Source organism: Coregonus clupeaformis, chromosome 37 (assembly GCF_020615455.1).
Source record: "Coregonus clupeaformis isolate EN_2021a chromosome 37, ASM2061545v1, whole genome shotgun sequence".
NCBI classification, from domain to species: domain Eukaryota; kingdom Metazoa; phylum Chordata; class Actinopteri; order Salmoniformes; family Salmonidae; genus Coregonus; species Coregonus clupeaformis.
The window spans coordinates 22,898,202-22,919,601 of record NC_059228.1 but is presented as its reverse complement, the minus strand read 5'-3'; the positions used below and the strand labels follow the sequence as shown (position 1 = coordinate 22,919,601).

The 21,400-nt window shown below is 46.3% G+C and overlaps 1 protein-coding gene across 8 annotated transcripts in view; it reads left to right on the top strand.

Moving 5' to 3' along the window:
* The window catches only part of LOC121553728 (C-terminal-binding protein 2), a 109,747-nt gene that overhangs the window by 46,895 nt on the left and 41,452 nt on the right, over nucleotides 1-21,400 (top strand). For 5 of the 8 annotated variants that reach the window (XR_005997569.2, XR_005997570.2, XM_041867064.2 and 2 more), the window contains exon 1: nucleotides 10,843-13,213. The exons of 2 other annotated variants lie outside the window; for them this stretch is intronic. Coding sequence is in view for 4 of the 6 variants with exons in the window: in XM_041867064.2 (XP_041722998.2) it covers nucleotides 11,242-13,213 (1,972 nt within the window). In the remaining 2 variants the exon portion in view is untranslated. Of the gene's footprint in view, nucleotides 1-10,842; nucleotides 13,214-21,400 lie in introns of those variants that run through there. One more of the 8 variants, XM_041867068.2, reaches the window with a different exon arrangement.

The following is a 21,400-nucleotide window of genomic DNA, read 5'->3' as shown; positions in this document are numbered from 1 at the left end:
AAAGATAACCCTGAAGGAGCTGCAAAGCTCCACAGTGGAGATTGGAGTATCTGTCCATAGGACCACTTTAAGCCGTACACTCCACAGATCTGGGCTTTACGGAAGAGTGGCCAGAAAAAAGCCATTGCTTAAAGAAGAAGGTACTCTGGTCAGACGAGACTAAAATTTAGCTTTTTGGCCATCAAGGAAAACGCTATGTCTGATCACCCCGAGAACACCATCCCCACAGTGAAGCATGGTGGTGGCAGCATCATGCTGTGGGGATGTTTTTCATCGGCAAGGACTGGAAAACTGGTCAGAATTGAAGGAATGATGGATGGCGCTAAATACAGGGAAATTCTTGAGGGAAACCTGTTTCAGTCATCCAGAGATTTGAGACTGGGATGGAGGTTCACCTTCCAGCAGGACAATGACCCTAAGCATACTGCTAAAGCAACACTCGAGGGGTTTAAGTGGAAACATTTAAATGTCTTGGAATGGCCTAGTCAAAGCCCAGACCTCAATCCAATTGAGAATCTGTGGTATGACTTAAAGATTGCTGTACACCAGCGGAACCCATCCAACTTGAAGGAGCTGGAGCAGTTTTGCCTTGAAGAATGCGCAAAAATCCCAGTTGCTAGATGTGCCAAGCCTATAGAGACATACCCCAAGAGAGTTGCAGCTGTAAGTGCTGCAAAAGGTGGCTCTACAAAGTATTGACTTTTAATTCCAGGTTGTAAGGCAACAAAATAGGAAAAATGCCAAGGTGGGTGAATACATTTGCAAGCCACTGTACCTGCAGACTCTGTTGCCCCGGCTGCAGGAAGGCACAGAGGAGCTCCTCTGGGAAGCGATGGAGGTGTCTCGCCTGCTTTCCCCGCTCCAGAGGGATGTGGCCCGCGCCAACGGACGGGCCATGGCGCAGGTGGTTACCTCCCGGCGCCATCTCTGGTTTGCCCATCTCGTCTGCCAGCTGCTCTCCAGAGCACATTTGCCACTCTCCCCATCACCCCAGGGCTGACGTTTGGCCCAGGGGTTGATTACATTCTGAAGCAAACTGATAAAGTTCATAGGGACCGGGAGACCCTGAGACGGTTCATGCCGCCTCCTCAGGCCCTAGGTCCAAGGCAGATGGACCGTCGCCACCCACCTACACCCAAATGACGGGGGGATCCCTCTCCTGTCCCATCGCCTCGTGCTGAGGCACCACCATAGGGACGTGCCTGGGGGACACAGGCGCTCGGGGCGCCAGAGGAGAGGCAGGCCCTGGCAGGACCCCTGACACACCCTTCCCCGGCCTCGGCCGCTTCTCCTGGTCTCAAAGGGCAAAGTGGGAGGAGGATGTGGAGTCCCCCTGGGTGTTGTCCACAATGCTTAAGGTGTACCAACTCCAATTCCCGTCCTCCAGGGACCTTCTGGTCACCACGGTGGCCGACCCCCTGAAGAAAACCCTGCGGCTAGAGATCTCCTCAATCCTGGACAAGGGTCCCGTCCGCAGGATCGAGACATCAGAACAGCTAGGTGGGTTCTACTCCACTTATTTTGTGGTCCCAAAAAGAGACGGAGGATTTCGACCGATTCTGGACCTCCGCAACCTGAATGGGTACTTGAAGGTACTGAGGTTCCACATGATGTCCCCAGCCTGCGTGTTGCAGGCCTTGTCCAGGGACCAATGGTTTGTGACGCTGGACCTGAGGAATTCGTCCTTCCATGTTCCTGTTCACCCAGCTTATTGGCAGTACCTCCGATTCGCTTTTGAAGGGACGGCTTACGAATTCATGGTTCTTCCCTTCGGCCTCTCCTTGGCACCCCGCACTTTCACAAAGTGCATGGCCGCTGTCCTGGCACCTCTCACGTCCCGAGGATTGTTGATCCTCAATTACCTGGACGATTGGCTGATTTGTGCCCCTACCAGAACCCAGGTCCTGTCAGACAGAGACACGCTCCTGACCCACATCTACGGGCATTACTGTAAATTACAAGAAGAGTCATCTGACGCCCACCCAGAGGGTGGCCTTCATTGGCATGGAACTGGACTCAGTCCTCATGAGAGCACGCCTGCCCACCAGAACGGTTCGGGCGATCTTATCTTGCCTCGACCACTTTCGGCAGGGGCGGGTGGTATCTGCCCTGACCTGCCAACGCCTGTTGGGCTTGCTGAGGGCGGCCTCGTTGCTGATTCCCCTGGGCCTGCTCCATCTCTGGCCTCTTCAACGGTGGTTCAACTCCCACCGGCTGCACCCAAAGTGCCACCGTCACCGCCAGCTGCAGGTGACCGCACAGTGCCTAAGGGCATTGTTGAGGTGGCGCTGTCACTCCTTTCTCTCAGGTGGGGTGGGGATGCTGAGTATCTGCCGCTGGGAGCTGGTCAGCACAGACGCCTCCCAGATCGGCTGGGGGGATGTGACCAAGGGCAGGTCGGCCAGCGGCTGTTGGCTACCCCATTGGAGCGGCAGGCACATCAATACACTAGAACTCCAAGCTGTAATGCTGGCCCTGCGGTCTTTCATTCCCTATCTGAAGGGAAGACATGTCCTGGTGAGAACGGACAACCCGACAGTGGTGGCTTACATCAACCATCAGGGTGGACTGAGGTCCCACCGTCTCCATCTTATGGCACGGGATCTCCTTCTCTGGGCTCAGGGACGTCTAGCGTCTCTACACGCAGCGCACGTACCTGGCATCCTGAATGTGGCAGCGGATATGCTCTCGAGGGAGGGCCCGCCACCTTGGGACTGGAGCATACATTCCCAAGTGGTGCAGCACCTGTGGGCCAAGTTCGGCAGGGCTCAGGTGGACCTGTTTGCCTCCCTGGGCAATGCACACTGCCCCCTATGGTACTCCATGTTGGAGCCACCAGGGCCTCTGGGCTTTGATGCTCTGGCTCACGATTGGCCAGGGCTGGAGCTTTACGCATTCCCCCCTTTTCCCCTGATGCTGTGCTGGACAGGACCAGAATGGCAGAGAATCGTCTGCTATTGGTGGCCCCATACTGGCCCAGACGACCCTGGTTCAGCCTTCTCCTGTCCCTGTTGTCTGGGACACCTTGGCAACTGCCCCTGAGACCCGACCTGCTGTCTCAGGCCGGGGAACTCTGTGGCATCCGAGACCGCACCGCCTCAGTCTCTGGGCTTGGCCGCTGAATGGCACCAATGGTCCATGTTAGGACTACAGGAGGGCGTAATGAACATACCAGTTGCGCTGGCGGTTGTTCTGCTCTTGGTGCACTGGTATTGAGGTTGTGCCCGAGTCATGCGGGGTGCAGTATGTCCTCCAATACCTGCAGTCTCGCTTGGATGAGGGCTTGGTTGCCTCTACACTGAGAGGGTATTTGGCCGCTATATCTGCCTGCCATGTGGGGTGGATGGACAGGCCAGTGGGGTTCCATCCCTTGGTCTCCAGGTTTATGAAGGGGGTTCGTCGCCTGCATCCAGCTTGGACCCGCTCAATGGCGAGCTGGGATCTGGATGTGGTCTTGACAGCTTTGGCAAAGCCTCCTCCCTGAAACACCTCTCTATGAATGTGTTTTTCTTGGTAGCGATTACTTCCATGAAGAGGGTGGGTGAGCTCCATGCTTTTTCGGTAAGTTCTGAGTGCTACCGGATGGACCCCGGTGGGAGGAGTATATCTCTCCACTCCAACCCTTCATTCCTCCCGAAGGTTCTGTCAGACAGGCATGTGAACATCCCTTTTATCCTGTCTGCTTACGACCACCCGGCAGTGGCGGGGGAGTCTGGGCCTCCCTCCGGCATGCTGTGCCCTGTGCGGGCACTGGCTGCCTATGTGGAGCAGACACGGTCAGTGAGAACAACAGACAAGCTCTTTGTCTGCTATGGTGAGAGAGTCCTGGGGGCTGGGCTATCAAAGCAGAGGCTCTCTCACTGGATCGTGGACACGATTACGACAGCATACAGCCTGGCTGGCAGGCCAGTGCTGGGATCTGTGGTGGCACATTCAACACGAGGTGTGGCTGCATCCTGGGCTCTACTGAGAGGAGTGCCCCTCGCCGGGACCCCCTTTCCACATTGACGGCCCCTGCGTCTCGGTTCCGCGCATTGACTTCGCCGCTGGCTGGCCAGGTCCCTCTAGCATCGACTAAATCTGGTTACAGGTATACCAATATATTGGAGTGATCCAATATAGTGAAACATAACGAAGGTTACGTATGTAATCACGGTTATGTGAGCTATATGGATCACTCCAGTCCTCTATGGTGCTAGAGGTGCCTCAAAAAGGATGTAGAGAACGTGTGTTGCGGCCATGGGGTCTATATATAGGGGCGGACCCCAGCCGTGACACAGGTGTACACGGGAGTAAATCTGTAAATCCTCATCTCGGATGTATCCCTCTGCCGCGGAGTGATACCTTTATATTGGAGTGATCCATATAGCTCACATAACCATGGTTACATACGTAACTTTGGTTTTGTTGTGAAAACATGTTACTGTCAATGTTCCCGAACAGATTTCACTTGGTTTCGCAAATTAAGCACTTGGTAGCTGCAGGAACAGGGTTGGGGAGCCCATGGCATACAGAGTTTGGGTGGAATATCACCTGTCGCGCAGTGGTTGATGTGTGGAGTGAAATAACCCGAATAGCCTACCCGAACAAACAGGCAGGAAAGCGGCCTCCATTCAATACTCCAGTGCATAGGCGGATGAAATGCCTTTTTTCCCCCTGTCCCTGTTCCTGCCCATTTGATAATGGGCCATTCTAAATCGAAACAAAGTTAACATATTAGTAAAGACAATATTACATTGAGAATAGTCTGATGGGTGATAATATGATTACTTGATGAGAGAACAGCGTGTGTAGCCTGAGGCAAGGAACAGAGCGCAAGCTTTTTTTTGCGACTTTCTCAAACCATCAATAGCCTATAGTCACATCATGCAGCTCATATATGTTTTGATTTCTAAGACATTCTAAGGTTTGTATCATTAACATCTAAAGTTGCCAAATAACTCTAAATCTAACATAGCCCCTTGCCTGTTTCAAATTATCACTTTTACATTCAACATAGCCAAATGCGCACTCGCTCCGGAATGGGAAAAATATCCTTTCTATTTCATTCAGCTAAATTCAATTATATTCTTCTTACTATAAAATCATATAAAATAATGGCACGGGACTTATAAGTACAGTGGGGGAAAAAAGTATTTAGTCAGCCACCAATTGTGCAAGTTTTCCCACTTAAAAAGATGAGAGAGGCCTGTAATTTTCATCATAGGTACATGTCAACTATGACAGACAAATTGAGGAAAAAAAATCCAGAAAATCACATTGTAGGATTTGTAATGATTTTATTTGCAAATTATGGTGGAAAATAAGTATTTGGTCACCTACAAACAAGCAAGATTTTTGGCTCTCACAGACCTGTAACTTCTTCTTTAAGAGGCATCTCTGTCCTCCACTCGTTACCTGTATTAATGGCACCTGTTTGAACTTGTTATCAGTATAAAAGACACCTGTCCACAACCTCAAACAGTCACACTCCAAACTCCACTATGGCGAAGACCAAAGAGCTGTCAAAGGACACCAGAAACAAAATTGTAGACCTGCACCAGGCTGGGAAGACTGAATCTGCAATAGGTAAGCAGCTTGGTTTGAAGAAATCAACTGTGGGAGCAATTATTAGGAAATGGAAGACATACAAGACCACTGATAATCTCCCTCGATCTGGGGCTCCACGCAAGATCTCACCCCGTGGGTTCAAAATGATCACAAGAATGGTGAGCAAAAATCCCAGAACCACACGGGTGGACCTAGTGAATGACCTGCAGAGAGCTGGGACCAAAGTAACAAAGCCTACCATCAGTAACACACTACGCCGCCAGGGACTCAAATCCTGCAGTGCCAGACGTGTCCCCCTGCTTAAGCCAGTACATGTCCAGGCCCGTCTGAAGTTTGCTAGTGTGCATTTGGATGATCCAGAAGAGGATTGGGAGAATGTCATATGGTCAGATGAAACCAAAATATAACTTTTTGGTAAAAACTCAACTCGTCGTGTTTGGAGGACAAAAAATGCCGAGTTGCATCCAAAGAACACCATACCTACTGTGAAGCATGGGGGTGGAAACATCATGCTTTGGGGCTGTTTTTCTGCAAAGGGACCAGGACGACTGATCCGTGTAAAGGAAAGAATGAATGGGGCCATGTATCGTGAGCTTTTGAGTGAAAACTTCCTTCCATCAGCAAGGGCATTGAAGATGAAACGTGGCTGGGTCTTTCAGCATGACAATGATCCCAAACACACCGCCCGGGCAACGAAGGAGTGGCTTCGTAAGAAGCATTTCAAGGTCCTGGAGTTGCCTAGCCAGTCTCCAGATCTCAACCCCATAGAAAATCTTTGGAGGGAGTTGAAAGTCTGTGTTGCCCAGCGACAGCCCCAAAACATCACTGCTCTAGAGGAGATCTGCATGGAGGAATGGGCCAAAATACCAGCAACAGTGTGTGAAAACCTTGTGAAGACTTACAGAAAACGTTTGACCTGTGTCATTGCCAACAAAGGGTATATAACAAAGTATTGAGAAACTTTTGTTATTGACCAAATACTTATTTTCCACCATAATTTGCAAATAAATTCATTAAAAATCCTACAATGTGATTTTCAGTATTTTTTTTTCTCATTTTGTCTGTCATAGTTGACGTGTACCTATGATGAAAATTATAGGCCTCTCTCATATTTTTAAGTGGGAGAACTTGCACAATTGGTGGCTGACTAAATACTTTTTTTCCCCACTGTATATTACATTTCTAAATTAGACTTGTTAAAATGTAGATGTTCCAAAGGCCTGCATCAGCAGCTTGTTTGTGTGGAGGCCTGGCGATGCTAAACGTGTTTATGTTAATTCACGGTCAGTTACCGCGAGACCGGCAGTCTTTTGCATGACAATAACCGGCTGACAAAATGTCATGACCGCCACAGCCCTAGTCACAAGGTAGTCATAGTATTGCTATTGGAGTCACATAGCAACTTACAACATGCATTGAGGTCAAGCCGTGCCAATTCTAAACAACGTTGGTCCAATGTAATTCTATCTCTCACCTACAGTGTGCCTACTGCCCCAGCTCATGTGTATTTAATATTCTAATCATGTAAACTGCTGTGGATGAATATTGAGGCAGTTGTTTTTTATATCTGGTAGAGTCAGTATTCATGTCTAGTCCTTGTTTCATGTATTCATGTTAGAACAAGGCTGGCTACAGCGGTGGCGTGTCTTAATGTAATTGGACATTACTGAAGCGCTCTCACTGTAGCATGTCAGAAGACACGGAGAGGAGCTGCCTTGAACAGGGTCAAAGGCTCAGAACACATCCAGGGTCACGCACGCTTGCTGTGTACTGAGTACAAATGAGCTCATCACATGTGAGTTTACACACTCACACACACACACACACACACACACACACACGTGGTATACCCTCCCCCCTCTCTGTCTGACTAAGATGCATTATTAATATCGAGGCAGGGTGCTGGGGTATGAGTGACAGTGAGATGTAGGGGGCTTATTAAACATAGGCATCCGTGTGGGTGGCCTCGGAGAGATTAGATACTCTGATTAATGGTGTCTTTCACAGATGTCAAACATGCAGCCACCAATGACAGCCTGTTGAATAGGAACCCCTGTACTGTTCATGTGGCGGAACAATGAGAGTAGCAGTTACAATACCCAGGTGTACCAAGAAATATTGCGCTACCTCCACGTACTGTATGTCGTGACTGAGATATTTCTGCTTGGTATTAATTTCTTTTGTTTTACCTTCCACTTGTAGCGGATAATACTGGGTTTGTACAAGTGGCTCACTTTTGTATCATCTCTTGCATAATAGAGACTAACCTGTGCCCCCGCACATTGACTCTGTACCGGTACCCCCTGTATATAGCCTCGCTACTGTTATTTTACTGCTGCTCTTTAATTATTATTATTATTATTTTTAATTTTTTAGTTAACACTTATTTTTCTTAAAACTGCATTGTTGGTTAAGGGCTTATAAGTAAGCATTTCACTGTAAAGTCTACACCTGTTGTATTCGGCGCATGTGACAAATACAATTAGATTTGATTTGATGTGCCTCCACAAGTCTGTACATTTGAATGTCACACTGCGTTTTAAAGTTGGAATCTGTAGCGGTGAAACTGCCACTTCTGTTTGCGATATTACAACAACAAAGATGGGGGGGAGGGACATCATTGCACATCATTGCAAGTGCGATAGAATAGCAGAGTATGCACAATAAAAAAATTTACCACTCCTTTGCCCCGTTTCAAAAACAAAACAATAACAAATGCGCCTGGGGCGACCAGTGGCCCTGTGGATCTCAGCTTTAAATGGATAGTTCACCCAAATTACAAAAGTACTTATTGGTTACCTTACCCTATAAGCAGTCTATGGACAAGGTCTGACAGCAATCCGTGCTTTGGTTTTCATTAACTGGCCACGGTTTCAAATGCTAACTTTTTAGCATTTGGGGCACAAATCTAATTAATTTGTGCCACAAATGCTAAAAAGTTAGTATTTGAAAAAGTGCAATGGAAAACAAAGCGAAAGCATGTATTGTGGTCATGCCCTGTCCATAGACTGCTTACAGGGTAAGAAAATCAATATGTGATTTAGTAATTTGGGTGAACTATCCCTTTAATGTCATCTATATACTCAGGTGTATAGGGAATAGGGATACTTCATCCTTGTTTTGTCGACAGTGTCTTTGCCTCGTTGTTTCTGTATGATTAGATCTACAAACCCAGAACACATTCTCTATCTAGATCTGTTTGATACAGATGTGTGGTCTAGGCTAACACACTCTCTCTTGGGAACCAGATCACAGAAGGAAATCAGTAAGAGGGGACTTTTTAGGTTTTCCCTGATGGTGTTGAAACACGGGTTGTTGTACACACAGTCTACGTACACACAGTGTTTGTTGGTGGCAGGACAATGCAATGGTTTCCAGTGACCGATATTAATGTTAGTGTTTTCCAAAGTTAACTTAACCCTATTCCCACAAGGCATATGCTACATAGGGTTTCTTTATTATAGATAACTGCGTGCTTCTACATATGTGCAGGCCTTTTGGTTTCCCCATAGTCCCTAAAGACTTAATTAGTTTACTTTTCACCGTGTTAATCTTTCAAGCATGATTCCAAATTGAGAAACTCTCGCTCTCATTTTAATATCAGTGCCCCCAAGCTGCCTTCCGTCTCTCGCTCTCTCATCCATCCATTTCCCTCTCTCTCCATCTCACTTGCCTTATTTCCTTCTGTCAACTATAGTTTCCTGGAACTAGTATAAAAAAATACAAAAACACAAACTGAGTTGGACTGAAGTCCACTGTCAACGATAAGCCCCTTTTTGCTCTCAACCAATAATGCAACAGCAGTAGGCGCTTCAGCTTTTCCTCTGACTTCCTGTCCAGTGCAATCTCTTATCTTCCTAATTACGCAACACTGATTAACGAACGATACCATGATCAACCACTGCAGTCCAGTGTCCAATCTGGGTCTTCACGATTGTATAAAAAGCAAATGTAGGGTAAACTCTAGTATAATTTGTCAACGTGGTGGGTTATTTGAGAGGGTCCCCTAGCTGTCATAGCAACAGAAAACATGAGGCCCCAACCCTGATCCCAGGACAGTGTTAATGTATATGAAGGCGTCCTTTCCGTCTCAACAGTTAACATGGAAGCTCTCCAACAGGGATCAAGTGTCAGCTGGCCATGCAGGTAGGTAGGCCTAAGGACAAGGTATCACAAGGGACTGGGAGGATATGACGGACTCACAGAGGGTTTGAGGGATTGCTTAGGGATTGTATGTGTAATGACAAAAAGTGCTTTCTCCCCTCTTTTACCTCTCCCCAGGTCTCTCTGACAAGGGGCAAAATCCATTTACAGAGCTTCGCTCTGTAAAGTGGATCAGCAAGGCTTTGGGTGGAGTGCTGTGGTAACAGCAGGTAGATAGAATGTGGTTGGAACAAATGGCTTTAGATAAACAATTGTACATGTAAATTGTGCTTTGAGGACAATCCGTGGGTGCATTTCCTGCTCAAGGCAGAATGCCTTGCTTTTGTCAGTTTCTTTCATGCTTATTATTTCTCAAGGGCAATAAATCATTTATTTTCATTTTTCTGAGTGGCAGGCAATATGTTGTTCTAATAATCTTTTCAAAGTGTGAATGTTTTTACCAGTCTGTTTCCCATGTCCCCCCCATGGTTTCTGTTTCTCAGAGTCCAGGTCTTCTCGTGACAATTATAAGGTCCTCTCAGTGAGGGGAGACAGTGTGACAGGAGGCTACAGAGGCGTAAGTGACATTTTCGGGCGAGTTTCACAGCAGTTGCGTGGTCACTCTGACAGCTTCGGTGCCGGCAACAGATTAGTGTCCAATCAGAGTGGATTTGATGTTTCCTGACAGCACATGAGACAGCAGTGAGATCTGTATTCATTTCAATTACCCGCCTGCCTGCCTTCCCCCTCCTTGAGGGCTACTAGCAGTGTAGTGTAAATCTCCTCCTGCTCAATGAACGAGACCCAGCCGGCCCTGCAACTCATTGACGACCCAATCAAGTGATCAGTCCAAGGTAAGTGTCCCGGGCAACGGATGTGGATGGAGGTGTGCCCCCTCATAAATGGGCAGAATAATCAGAGATATGTTTTATCTGGTTCACGTGACGTCACGATTTGGAATTAAGTGGAATTAATCGGGCTTTATATAGACGGTAATCCCTCATAGCAATCGCCGGAGCAAGTAAAGTGTTCCAGAGTAGGGGAAGGATAAACCCTACTGGATTATTACAAGCCCCTGCCTACGACCCCATCCCATCCCACCCCCTCCAATATTCCCTCCTTTCTAGTTTTTGTCCTCTCACGGCGTCGGGTAGCCTACACAGTTGGTGGCCAGCACGGACCCTATCATTGTGGTTCAGTGGAGTAGTTGGGGCTGCCTTTGCAATATTTGCACAGTGTGGTGTCCTCTTTACCGTCTCACCACCAGCAACAATATTTCCAGAGATTAATTATTCAAGGATTGCCTGTCAAGGGGGAGCCACCTGATAGCAAGGACCTCAGGAGAGCCAAAAACATTACAGCTGGATATCAGGTGAAACGATACACCCCACTGCTTCATCTCTTTCTCCTCCTCCTCCTCCTCCGTCCTCCCTCCTTCATTTCCACTCTTTTGATGTAAAGGGTAACTGAACACTTGAAAGAAAACACCAACTACTCCCGCTTGTTTTTTTTTCCTCTGTAAAGCTGTCTTCTGTTTTTTTCTCTCCAATGCTCGTCACCAGCAAGCAGTTGAATATCGGTCGCTCCCACAGTTGGGACACCCTGGGGGGGAATGAGGGTCAGTGGGCCGGGGGAGAAAGCGTTTACGACCACCAAGGCAGGATTGCGGGCCGACGGAACTCGCTGTCTTACAGGGGAGACGGAGGAGGTTACTACGAGCCACCCCCTGGGGTGCGTCCTCCTGACCTGGATCTGAAACGAGACCCCTACTCCTACCAGGACTCTCTGTACAGCCAGCAGGGCTACGCTGCTGATCCCCGGGAAATGAGAAAGGGCTCAGTCCCTGAGCTAAACCACTACGACCGTCCAACCATGGCTTATAGTCACCAAGGATCCATCGCCTCCCAGGAATATTATCCCCATGACCCTGCTATGGCTCCCCGACCACCGGAGGATCCTCGTGGCTTCTACCGGGTGGAACAGCAGCCGCAGCAGCCACAGCCTCACCCGCTCAACAGATCCCCGTCCCACTACGGGATGAGCCCAGTGGGACGGCCGCCTTGGGACCAGGGACAGGGAGGGAGGCCCGGACCTCCGTGTCCTTCATCGGCGTCTCCTCTTCCTCCTCCCCCTCCTCCGCCAACTGCCCATGGCATGAACCAGGTTTACAGTCAGCCTGCAGCTGTAGCCACCGCTGCCAAGATGATGCCAGATGGCCAGCGCTCTCCTGCTCGCTATGGGATGGAACAACCATCTTCACCTCGGTACGCATCTGAGCCACCCCCTCTAGCCGGCCAGCCGGTCTACACCGACATCAATGGCCGTCCCCTGGACCATCGGCAGCAGCAGCCTGCAGCCACCTGCCTAGTGGTGGATCCTAACACTCAGGGGCTGGACGGGAGCATGCAGCAGCGAGGTATGATGATGAGGCAGGATTGCACCTCGCCCTACGGAGTACAACAACAACCTCCACAGCCCAACATGCAGGTCTACAACCCCAACCCTCCTCTCGCCGCACCTGCTCCTGCACCTCTTCCTCTTCCTCCCCCACCAGCACCAGTAGCCCTTCCACCTCCCACAGCCCCCCAGACGCCTGCAGCCCCAGTGGACCCCAAGAGGAACGCAGACCCAGAGTTCCTGGCTCTGCTTCGCAACGAGGGTCTCTCGGAGAGTACCATCTCCTCACTCATCCAGCAGGGCTTTGACACAACCGGCATGCTGGCAGTCATGGAGGAGAATGACGTGCGCTCTGTGGCTCCCAACCTAGGGCAGGCACGGGTGCTGTCGCGGGTAGCCATCAGTGTCAAGAGGCCCTTAGAGCCTCCGCATACGCCCCAGCAACAGGCCCCCACGCGGGGTCGCTCCAACAGCTTCAGCCACCGCTCTGACATGTACCACCAACAGCAGCAGCAGACCATGGCCATGGGCATGGATCCACGGACCCCTGGTGCCATGCAGACCATCTCCCCCGCGATGGCCGAGGCCATGGCCAGGAGGCCCAACAGCGCTCCCTCTCAGCACCTCCTAGAAACAACCCAGGGCTACCCAGGACCTCGTACCCCGGGGCCCTACAGTGGCGCCATGGTCCCTGTCCAGTCCCGGCCCATGTCTGCATACTCCCAACACCCGGGTGTCCCCATGCATCCGGGCATGCAGATGATGGCTGCCATGCCCCAGCACCAGCAGATGCCAGGGGCTGCAATGCAAGCCATGCAACAACAGCAGATGCCAGTGTCCATGCCTGCCCTGCCGCCTCCTCAGCAGGCCCCGAAGGCGTACTCCACCAACTACACGGTGCCCATGGAGCTGATGAAGCGGGACCGCAGCCTGCAACCCATGTCGCCCATGCACAGCCCCCACCTCAGCCCTCAGATGATGCGCAAGGCTGGGGGTACCCCGTCCGATGGAGCCATGATGCCCGTGGGTACCACCATGCAGAGTGCTATGGCCGCCAACCAGAAACTTAGCCGCCGTACCGGCCCACCTGTCATCGTCTCCACCATGGCATCACCAGATACAAGTAAAGCACACTTTAATCCCTTCTCCATTCCCTCCTCTTCCTTCGCTCCCCTAGTCTCTTGGCTGTAGTGTATTTGTTGGTTACTAAAGGAGGCCATTCTTCATTGCATTCTTGTTGCAGTTATTGCGTTTTCTCTATTTGAAATGAGGGCTTTGGTTATATAACCATTCACTCCGTACTAAAGCTAAGACAACGATTAGGTATTGTGGTTTTGCAATAAGATTAATTCTTCTTTTATACCCTTCCTTGTCAGGATAACCTTGACATGTGGTTAACCCCTTCCTCAAATAATGGTTGAATATGTAAGGCTATGAAACTGCTCTCTATGTGACACCTATTTGGCATGAATCGAATACAGGATACTGTATTTCAGTGCTCTTAAACCAAGTGCTGAAAATGGCCATTTATCTGGTTCCCACTCAACGTTCAAGTGTTTTAGATACTTTTTCGGTGGATTGAGATGAATTGATCTCTTTGCTGCTTTCACATCATTTTAATCTACCTTTTTGCTGTGTGCAGCTCAGCTTGTTGCTAACCTGTGGATGTGTATTTTATTGCCAATGGATAAACATCTCAACTTGATGTTTCATATAAAGGCTACCATATCTTATGTGAATGGCTTTAGTTATATCCATGTTCTGTGTTTATTTGGGGTATGACTGGCTTAATGGCTTAAAATGATAACTTTTAACAATGACAGCCTTTAACCCTCCCCATGCCCTAGTTATCTATAGTCAGCTGTTGTGATCCTAACATGTCAAAGTCTCTGTTGAAAAGCTCTGAGAGTACCTTCCTCTTTCTAAGTGAAGTGTTTTAGACTCTCACGTGTCAACTGTCAGCCATCTTTGCACACTTTACGACTCTTGCTGTCCTCTGTATTGTTTCATGCTAGTATTTGTCACAGGCAATGGTTGTGATTACCAAGGTGGAGTGTGGGAGTGGGGCAAGGACTGGGTGATGTGGTAGGGTGTGAGCTGTCGTCATCTATCTGAGGTAATGCTGCTTTTAAAGCAGAAACATTTACATGTCAGTAGCTGTCTTTGTCCAAACAATCTGAGTGGGCAGTATTTCATGGTCACTGTTAAACGTGGGAGACAGTGGGAGAATTGGAGCCATGAGTTTATGCATGCATATGTGCCTGTGTGCGTGCGTTGTGTGTGTCTGTCTGTCTGTCTGTATGAGTGAGTGAGTTTTTGCTTAGGACCTGTATTCCCTGCCCTTCATCTCATCCGAAGGCATTTGGAGCTTGTCCACACAGAGCAAGGGCATACTTGTTAAATCTGCCATAATCTACAGGCCTGGTGGGTTGGTGGGTTGGTGGCCAGGTGGGTTGGTGGCCAGGTGGGTTGTGTAATAGTGGTTGCAGCTTGCAGCATCATCCTGCTTATAGTTTTATTTCAGCAAAAATCTCTCTGCAATGTAGAGGAGACCCATAATCGCCATGCACCACCTTTCCCCCCGGCCCCTACTGTAGTAAACATGACGGTCTTGTTGCATCATGGTAATGAGATACGTTGGAGGAGCCTGGAGCAGTAGGTTGGGTGTTGTGTTGCATACACTGTACTTTGATCTGTTCAGGTGCAGCAGTGACCATTGTAGGGAATGAAAAGGAATTATGTGGAAAATGTTCAAATGAACTACATTGTTAAATGTATCTCACTAATAATGTTGGTGAAACAGAAATGTGGAAGATGTGATAAATCACCAGCACAAGCTATGATTTCAACAAGTCTGATTCATCATCAAAGTTGTTCAATTAAAAATGCATATGAAGAGATAGCTGCTGTGAGCAGTGCTTGCTTTATTTCTACCGGTTCGTCCTAGCTGTGCTGCTGAAATCAAAATGAATGTGTAGATCGCCGATCAGCAATTGTGTCTTTTCTCTGAGTGACTGTAATGAGAAGCGAGAGGGTTTAATCCTTTAGATCCTCCTTTTACAACAATGCTAATCCACAGATTCACTCAGTTCTCTCTGGACTAGGCTGGCATCTATGGATTCCCCCAGTGCTAGAGCTGCAGCCATGGGCTCTGACAGCTCCACTACAGATTGAGAACAAATGGATTTATGAAAGCTGTCTAGTCTCAGAAAAAAAATATGGTACTTCTGTTTATGTCAAAAGGACCATTTCTCTTTAGCTATCTTTCTCTGCTGTAAAAATCTGCAGCCATGACACTAGCTCACCCTACAGTCGTTTTTGCACACAAGGGTTTGCTCAAGTTAAACACACTCAGCACAACAAATTCATGTGCATGCGGCTGGCATTTGTTGCTTTGGTAATTTCATCTGTTAATGGACGGCCTGCAAAGCCTCTCTGAAAGCATATTCCTTAATTGTGTGTTGCTAGGCAACGGGGGTTTTGGTCGTAATCACAGAAAGATTACCTTCTCGTTTAGGGAGCGGGGGAAAGGTTTCACTGGAGTGGGGACGTTTGCATTTAATGGCACTTTCTTGAAAAAGGGGTGCTTGAGCCAATGCTGTAGCTCAAGCACTAATGCTGTAGCTCAGTTGGTAGAGCGTGGCGCTTGCAACGCCAGGGTTGTGGGTTCGATTCCTGTGGGGGACCAGTATGAAAATGAATGCACTCACTACTGTAAGTCTCTCTGGATAAGAGCGTCTGCTAAATGACTAAAATGTAAATAATTATGAGGTTTTAGTCACCTTGTGAAATATGACCAAGGAGCAGTAATGCCGTGTGCCCTGTATGAGAGTGGGAGATTATATAATTTTGCATTGTAGAAATTGTCAGGTTCAACTCTTATTTTGGTTGCATAGAGTATGTCTGTCTGAGTATGACATTTGACAACCTGATAAAGGGAATATTTCAACCGTTTCAGATATTCCTCTCAACCGTCTTCATAATCCATAATTAGTAAACCTACATAAATATTTAGATGTGATATGCCAATAGGCTCAATCAGTTCATAAGTAACACCCTTGGTGAAGCTATACTTTTCCTCCTAATTAATTATGCCCTTAAATGATTTAGTTGGTCAAAATTGGTGCTATGGGAAGTCCCATTGTGTAAATGTCCATATATGGTCATTCCAGACCTCGCCCATCTTTATCATGCCCATATATGGCTGAGTGGCACCTCCTCTTCTTTAGTTCCTCCCAGGGAGTGCTTCCACTCAGATTCCACACAGCGTGATGCCAGTCCAGGTCAGTATTCGCGTGACAAACTAGACGCTCTTCCCTAGCGTGATGTTTTGTGGTGCCGTTAAATCTCTAGATGGTAGATTATATTTTAGAGTTCAGTATTTAGAGCCACACGCAGTTGTTCCAATGAAGGATTAAGAAGCATTGAGTCAGTGTGCATTAGGCTAGATACTGTATACTGCATGGTGATGGGGGAGGGGCTTTGTGATGACGTAGTCAGCAAACGGTTAAGGATGGGGTCGCCATGGTGATGAGATGAGGCTGTCAGCAGGGCCCATCCCCTGTCTGAGGGAAGGCTCAGGGTGTAATCTTGGTTGGAGGTCTTTATCATGCCTTTCAGTGAGTCCTCCCTGGAGAGGTTGTGTAATGGGATAAACTTTAGTTCCTATGAGAGACAAGTGCTTTATTTTTTTTATATTGCAGATAGATAGATTGTAACTTCCATCAATGTAATTGTCTGCATCACTTCCAATCCCCCATATGTTTTTTTCTTCTTTTTTTCTCGCATATATATATATATATATATATACATATATGCACATACACACACATATATATATATATATACATATATAAATACATATAATTTAAAAATATATATATTTCCCTTTATTGCTTTCCAACCCCACCATCCCTTCCCTAATTGGAGTAAACTAGTGAACAGCAATGCTTAGGCCTCTACTTCATGCTTATACATACTACAGTGGGGAAAGAAAGTATTTAGTCAGCCACCAATTGTGCAAGTTCTCCCACTTAAAAATTTATATAAATACAAATAATAGAATTCCTTATTTACATAAGTATTCAGAGCCTTTGCTATGAGACTCGAAATTGAGCTCAGGTTCATGCTGGTTCCATTAATCATCCTTGAGCTGTTTCTACAACTTGATTTGGAGTCCACCTGTGGTAAATTCAATTGATTGGACATAATTTGGAAAGGCACACACGTGTCTATACAGTGGAGAAAAATAGTATTTAGTCAGCCACCAATTGTGCAAGTTCTCCCACTTAAAAAGATGAGAGAGGCCTGTAATTTTCATCATAGGTACACGTCAACTATGACAGACAAAATGAGATTTTTTTTCTCCAGAAAATCATTGTAGGATTTGTAATGAATTGATTTGCAAATTATGGTGGAAAATAAGTATTTGGTCACCTACAAACAAGCAAGATTTCTGGCTCTCACAGACCTGTAACTTCTTCTTTAAGAGGCTCCTCTGTACTCCACTCGTTACCTGTATTAATGGCACCTGTTTGAACTTGTTATCAGTATAAAAGACACCTGTCCACAACCTCAAACAGTCACACTCCAAACTCCACTATGGCCAAGACCAAATAGCTGTCAAAGGACACCAGAAACAAAATTGTAGACCTGCACCAGGCTGGGAAGACTGAATCTGCAATAGGTAAGCAGCTTGGTTTGAAGAAATCATCTGTGGGAGCAATTATTAGGAAATGGAAGACATACAAGACCACTGATAATCTCCCTCAATCTGGGGCTCCACGCAAGATCTCACCCCGTGGGGTCAAAATGATCACAAGAACGGTGAGCAAAAATCCCAGAACCACACGGGGGGACCTAGTGAATGACCTGCAGAGAGCTGGGACCAAAGTAACAAAGCCTACCATCAGTAACACACTACGCCGCCAGTGACTCAAATCCTGCAGTGCCAGACGTGTACCCCTGCTTAAGCCAGTACATGTCCAGGCCCGTCTGAAGTTTTCTAGAGTGCATTTGGATGATCCAGAAGAGGATTGGGAGAATGTCATATGGTCAGATGAAACCAAAATAGAACTTTTTGGTAAAAACTCTACTCGTCGTGTTTGGAGGACAAACAATGCTGAGTTGCATCCAAAGAACACCATACCTACTGTGAAGCATGGGGGTGGAAACATCATGCTTTGGGGCTGTTTTTCTGCAAAGGGACCAAGACGACTGATCCGTGTAAAGGAAAGAATGAATGGGGCCATGTATCGTGAGATATTGAGTGAAAACCATCAGCAAGGGCATTGAAGATGAAACGTGGCTGGGTCTTTCAGCATGACAATGATCCCAAACACACCGCCCGGGCAACGAAGGAGTGGCTTCGTAAGAAGCATTTCAAGGTCCTGGAGTGGCCTAGCCAGTCTCCAGATCTCAACCCCATAGAAAATCTTTGGAGGGAGTTGAAAGTCCGTGTTGCCCAGCGACAGCCCCAAAACATCACTGCTCTAGAGGAGATCTGCATGGAGGAATGGGCCAAAATACCAGCAACAGTGTGTGAAAACCTTGTGAAGACTTACAGAAAACGTTTGACCTGTGTCATTGCCAACAAAGGGTATATAACAAAGTATTGATAAACTTTTGTTATTGACCAAATACTTATTTTCCACCATAATTTGCAAATAAATTCATAAAAAATCCTACAATGTGATTTTCTGGATTTTTTTTCCTCATTTTGTCTGTCATAGTTGACGTGTACCTATGATGAAAATTACAGGCCTCTCTCATCTTTTTAAGTGGGAGAACTTGCACAATTGGTGGCTGACTAAATACTTTTTTTCCCCCACTGTATATACATTTCAATTATATTTTGTTTGTTTTTACTCCTGAACTTCCTCCGATCATTTTCATGATGTCCATCTGGTATGCTTCTATATGCCATATCTTTCTAACTGTGCTCTTTCGCAAAAGCTCACAATATATAACCTATATACTTATTATGGACACAGCATGTCTTACACTAGTTATCTTGTTGTTATTAGTTGTTGTTATTAGTCCCATCCTTCAGCTCCATTCAACACCTCCCATCTATCTCTTAACACCATCCATATTGGATTTCTATTTGCCATGTTTTTCAACTGTACTGTGATGTTTTACAAAAGTTCTGAACCTTTCTATTCTCATTGTTTCTACAGTTTGTGAATTGAAAATAAACATCTTTGCTAAAAGTATTATTATATTATTGATCGATTGACTATGACTTTTCAGATCACCCAGTAGTGCTATCTGCAGGGTCAGCTCCATGCAAATATTGCAATCCTTCAGCCATTCCTGGACCTGTGTCCAGAAACAAGCTACAAATGGACAGTACCAAAACAAATGATCTAATGATTCTGTCTCTTCACAGCCAAATCTGCAGAGCTGGGAAGATTGTATCCCCCATACAAATAACATTCTATTGGTAGCAAGAATTGTATATAATAATTTAAATTGAGAAATTCTAAGTTTTGAATCCGGCGTCGTTTTGCGTATCAGTTCATAAACACTATGCCATGGAATCGGTACGTCAAAAATCTCTTCCCAACTATTTTGCAATCTATATGGGACGGCTGTCAATCTTTTGGTCCTTAAATTAAACTGGTAAACTTTTTTATTTATCACAATTTTCTTTAACCAATTATGTTCTTTAATGCAAGGCCGACAGACAAGTTCCTTACTTTTTCCTCCTTCCACTTTCCTCTTCCATTTTTGAGGTAATGCTGCTATTATTTGGTTGTAATTTTGGGTAGAGCAGACATTTCCATATGTTTTTGTTAGCTGCATGTGCGACATAACTCCACCATTCCTACCGATAATATCATTTACGAAGATTATACCTTTTTAAACATTTTCTAATTATTTTTATTTTTTTTAATCAATTAGTATATTTGAGTTTAACCACAATATTTGTTGCAATATTTGTTCTGTCATTTCTGGAGGATTAAATTGAAATTGCAACCAACTTTCTATGGCTTGTTTTAGAAATAGTGATATTTGGGAGATGATTTCCTTTTCAAATACCTGAAAGTGAGGGGTTGTAATCTGAATAAAGTGAAAAAGTCCCTTCTTGAACATTGGGTGAGACAATCTTATTAGTTTGCTAGAGAACCAGTTCGGATTTAAGTATACTTTTTGTATGACTGAAGATTTTAGTGATAGGTCTAATGCTTTAATATAGAGACAAGTGCTTGACATTGCACCGATTACACGGCCTTGGGTACATGGCGACATGAATAGGTTCTAGAAATTGTGTACGAGTTGTGAATAACGTCAGACAGTCATGTCGAGTTGTGTCTTTTTGGAACCTACAGGTACAGCATTCCTGCAATTCACCTTACTTGTAATGTGAAAGACTTTGGTATCCATTAGGGACATTTGTCGTTCAAACAGTAGAGCTGCTTGCATCCTTGAGATAGACATATATATTATTTAATAAATGAGTGTGTATGAGGAGAAAAAAGGGGTAATTGAAATGTTGAAAGGGTGAAGTTTGATCAGTAGGAAAGTAGAGTACTCCCAAACAGATGTTTTTTTGTAAATTCTCCTCATCACTAATGGTCTACTGATAATAGAAAGACAATCTCTCTATCTACCTACTGTGGCTCTGCCTCGCACTAGGATTACATCTGCCAAGTGCAAACATTCTCTATCGCTCACCCCATCTTTCAAATTTTCTGTAAAAATACGGAACAGAAACTCTGTCCATATTCATGTACATGGAGAGAAAAAAGCAACAGAAGAAACAACAGAATGAGAGAAAAATGTCTCTATATTGCTTCTCCATAATCAGCTCAGCACATTCATTCATGACTGTGGTTTTGAGTTGTGCAGATGAAGAAAAAGGAGAGGATGGAGGTATAAAACACGAGAGAGAGAGAGAGAGAGAGAGAGAGAGAGAGAGAGAGAGAGAGAGAGAGAGAGAGAGAGAGAGAGAGAGAGAGAGAGAGAGAGAGAGAGAGAGAGAGAGAGAGAGAGAGAGAGAGAGAGAGAGGGGGGGAGGAGAGAGAGAGAGAGAGAGAGAGAGAGAGAGAGAGAGAGAGAGAGAGAGAGAGAGAGAGAGAGAGAGAGAGAGAGAGAGAGAGAGAGAGAGAGAGAGAGAGAGAGATTAGATGAGCAGAAATTCCCATATGCCATCTGTTAAAGCGACAATCAGCAGTTGAAACTATATGAAAGCGACCTCCCGCCACTGTTTCGGTAAAAAGCTGAGGGATGGGGCTGGAGAAATGTGACCACTCTCAAATTCATAGAAAGGGCTATGGATGCAAGGACTGACCATCCATGATATCAA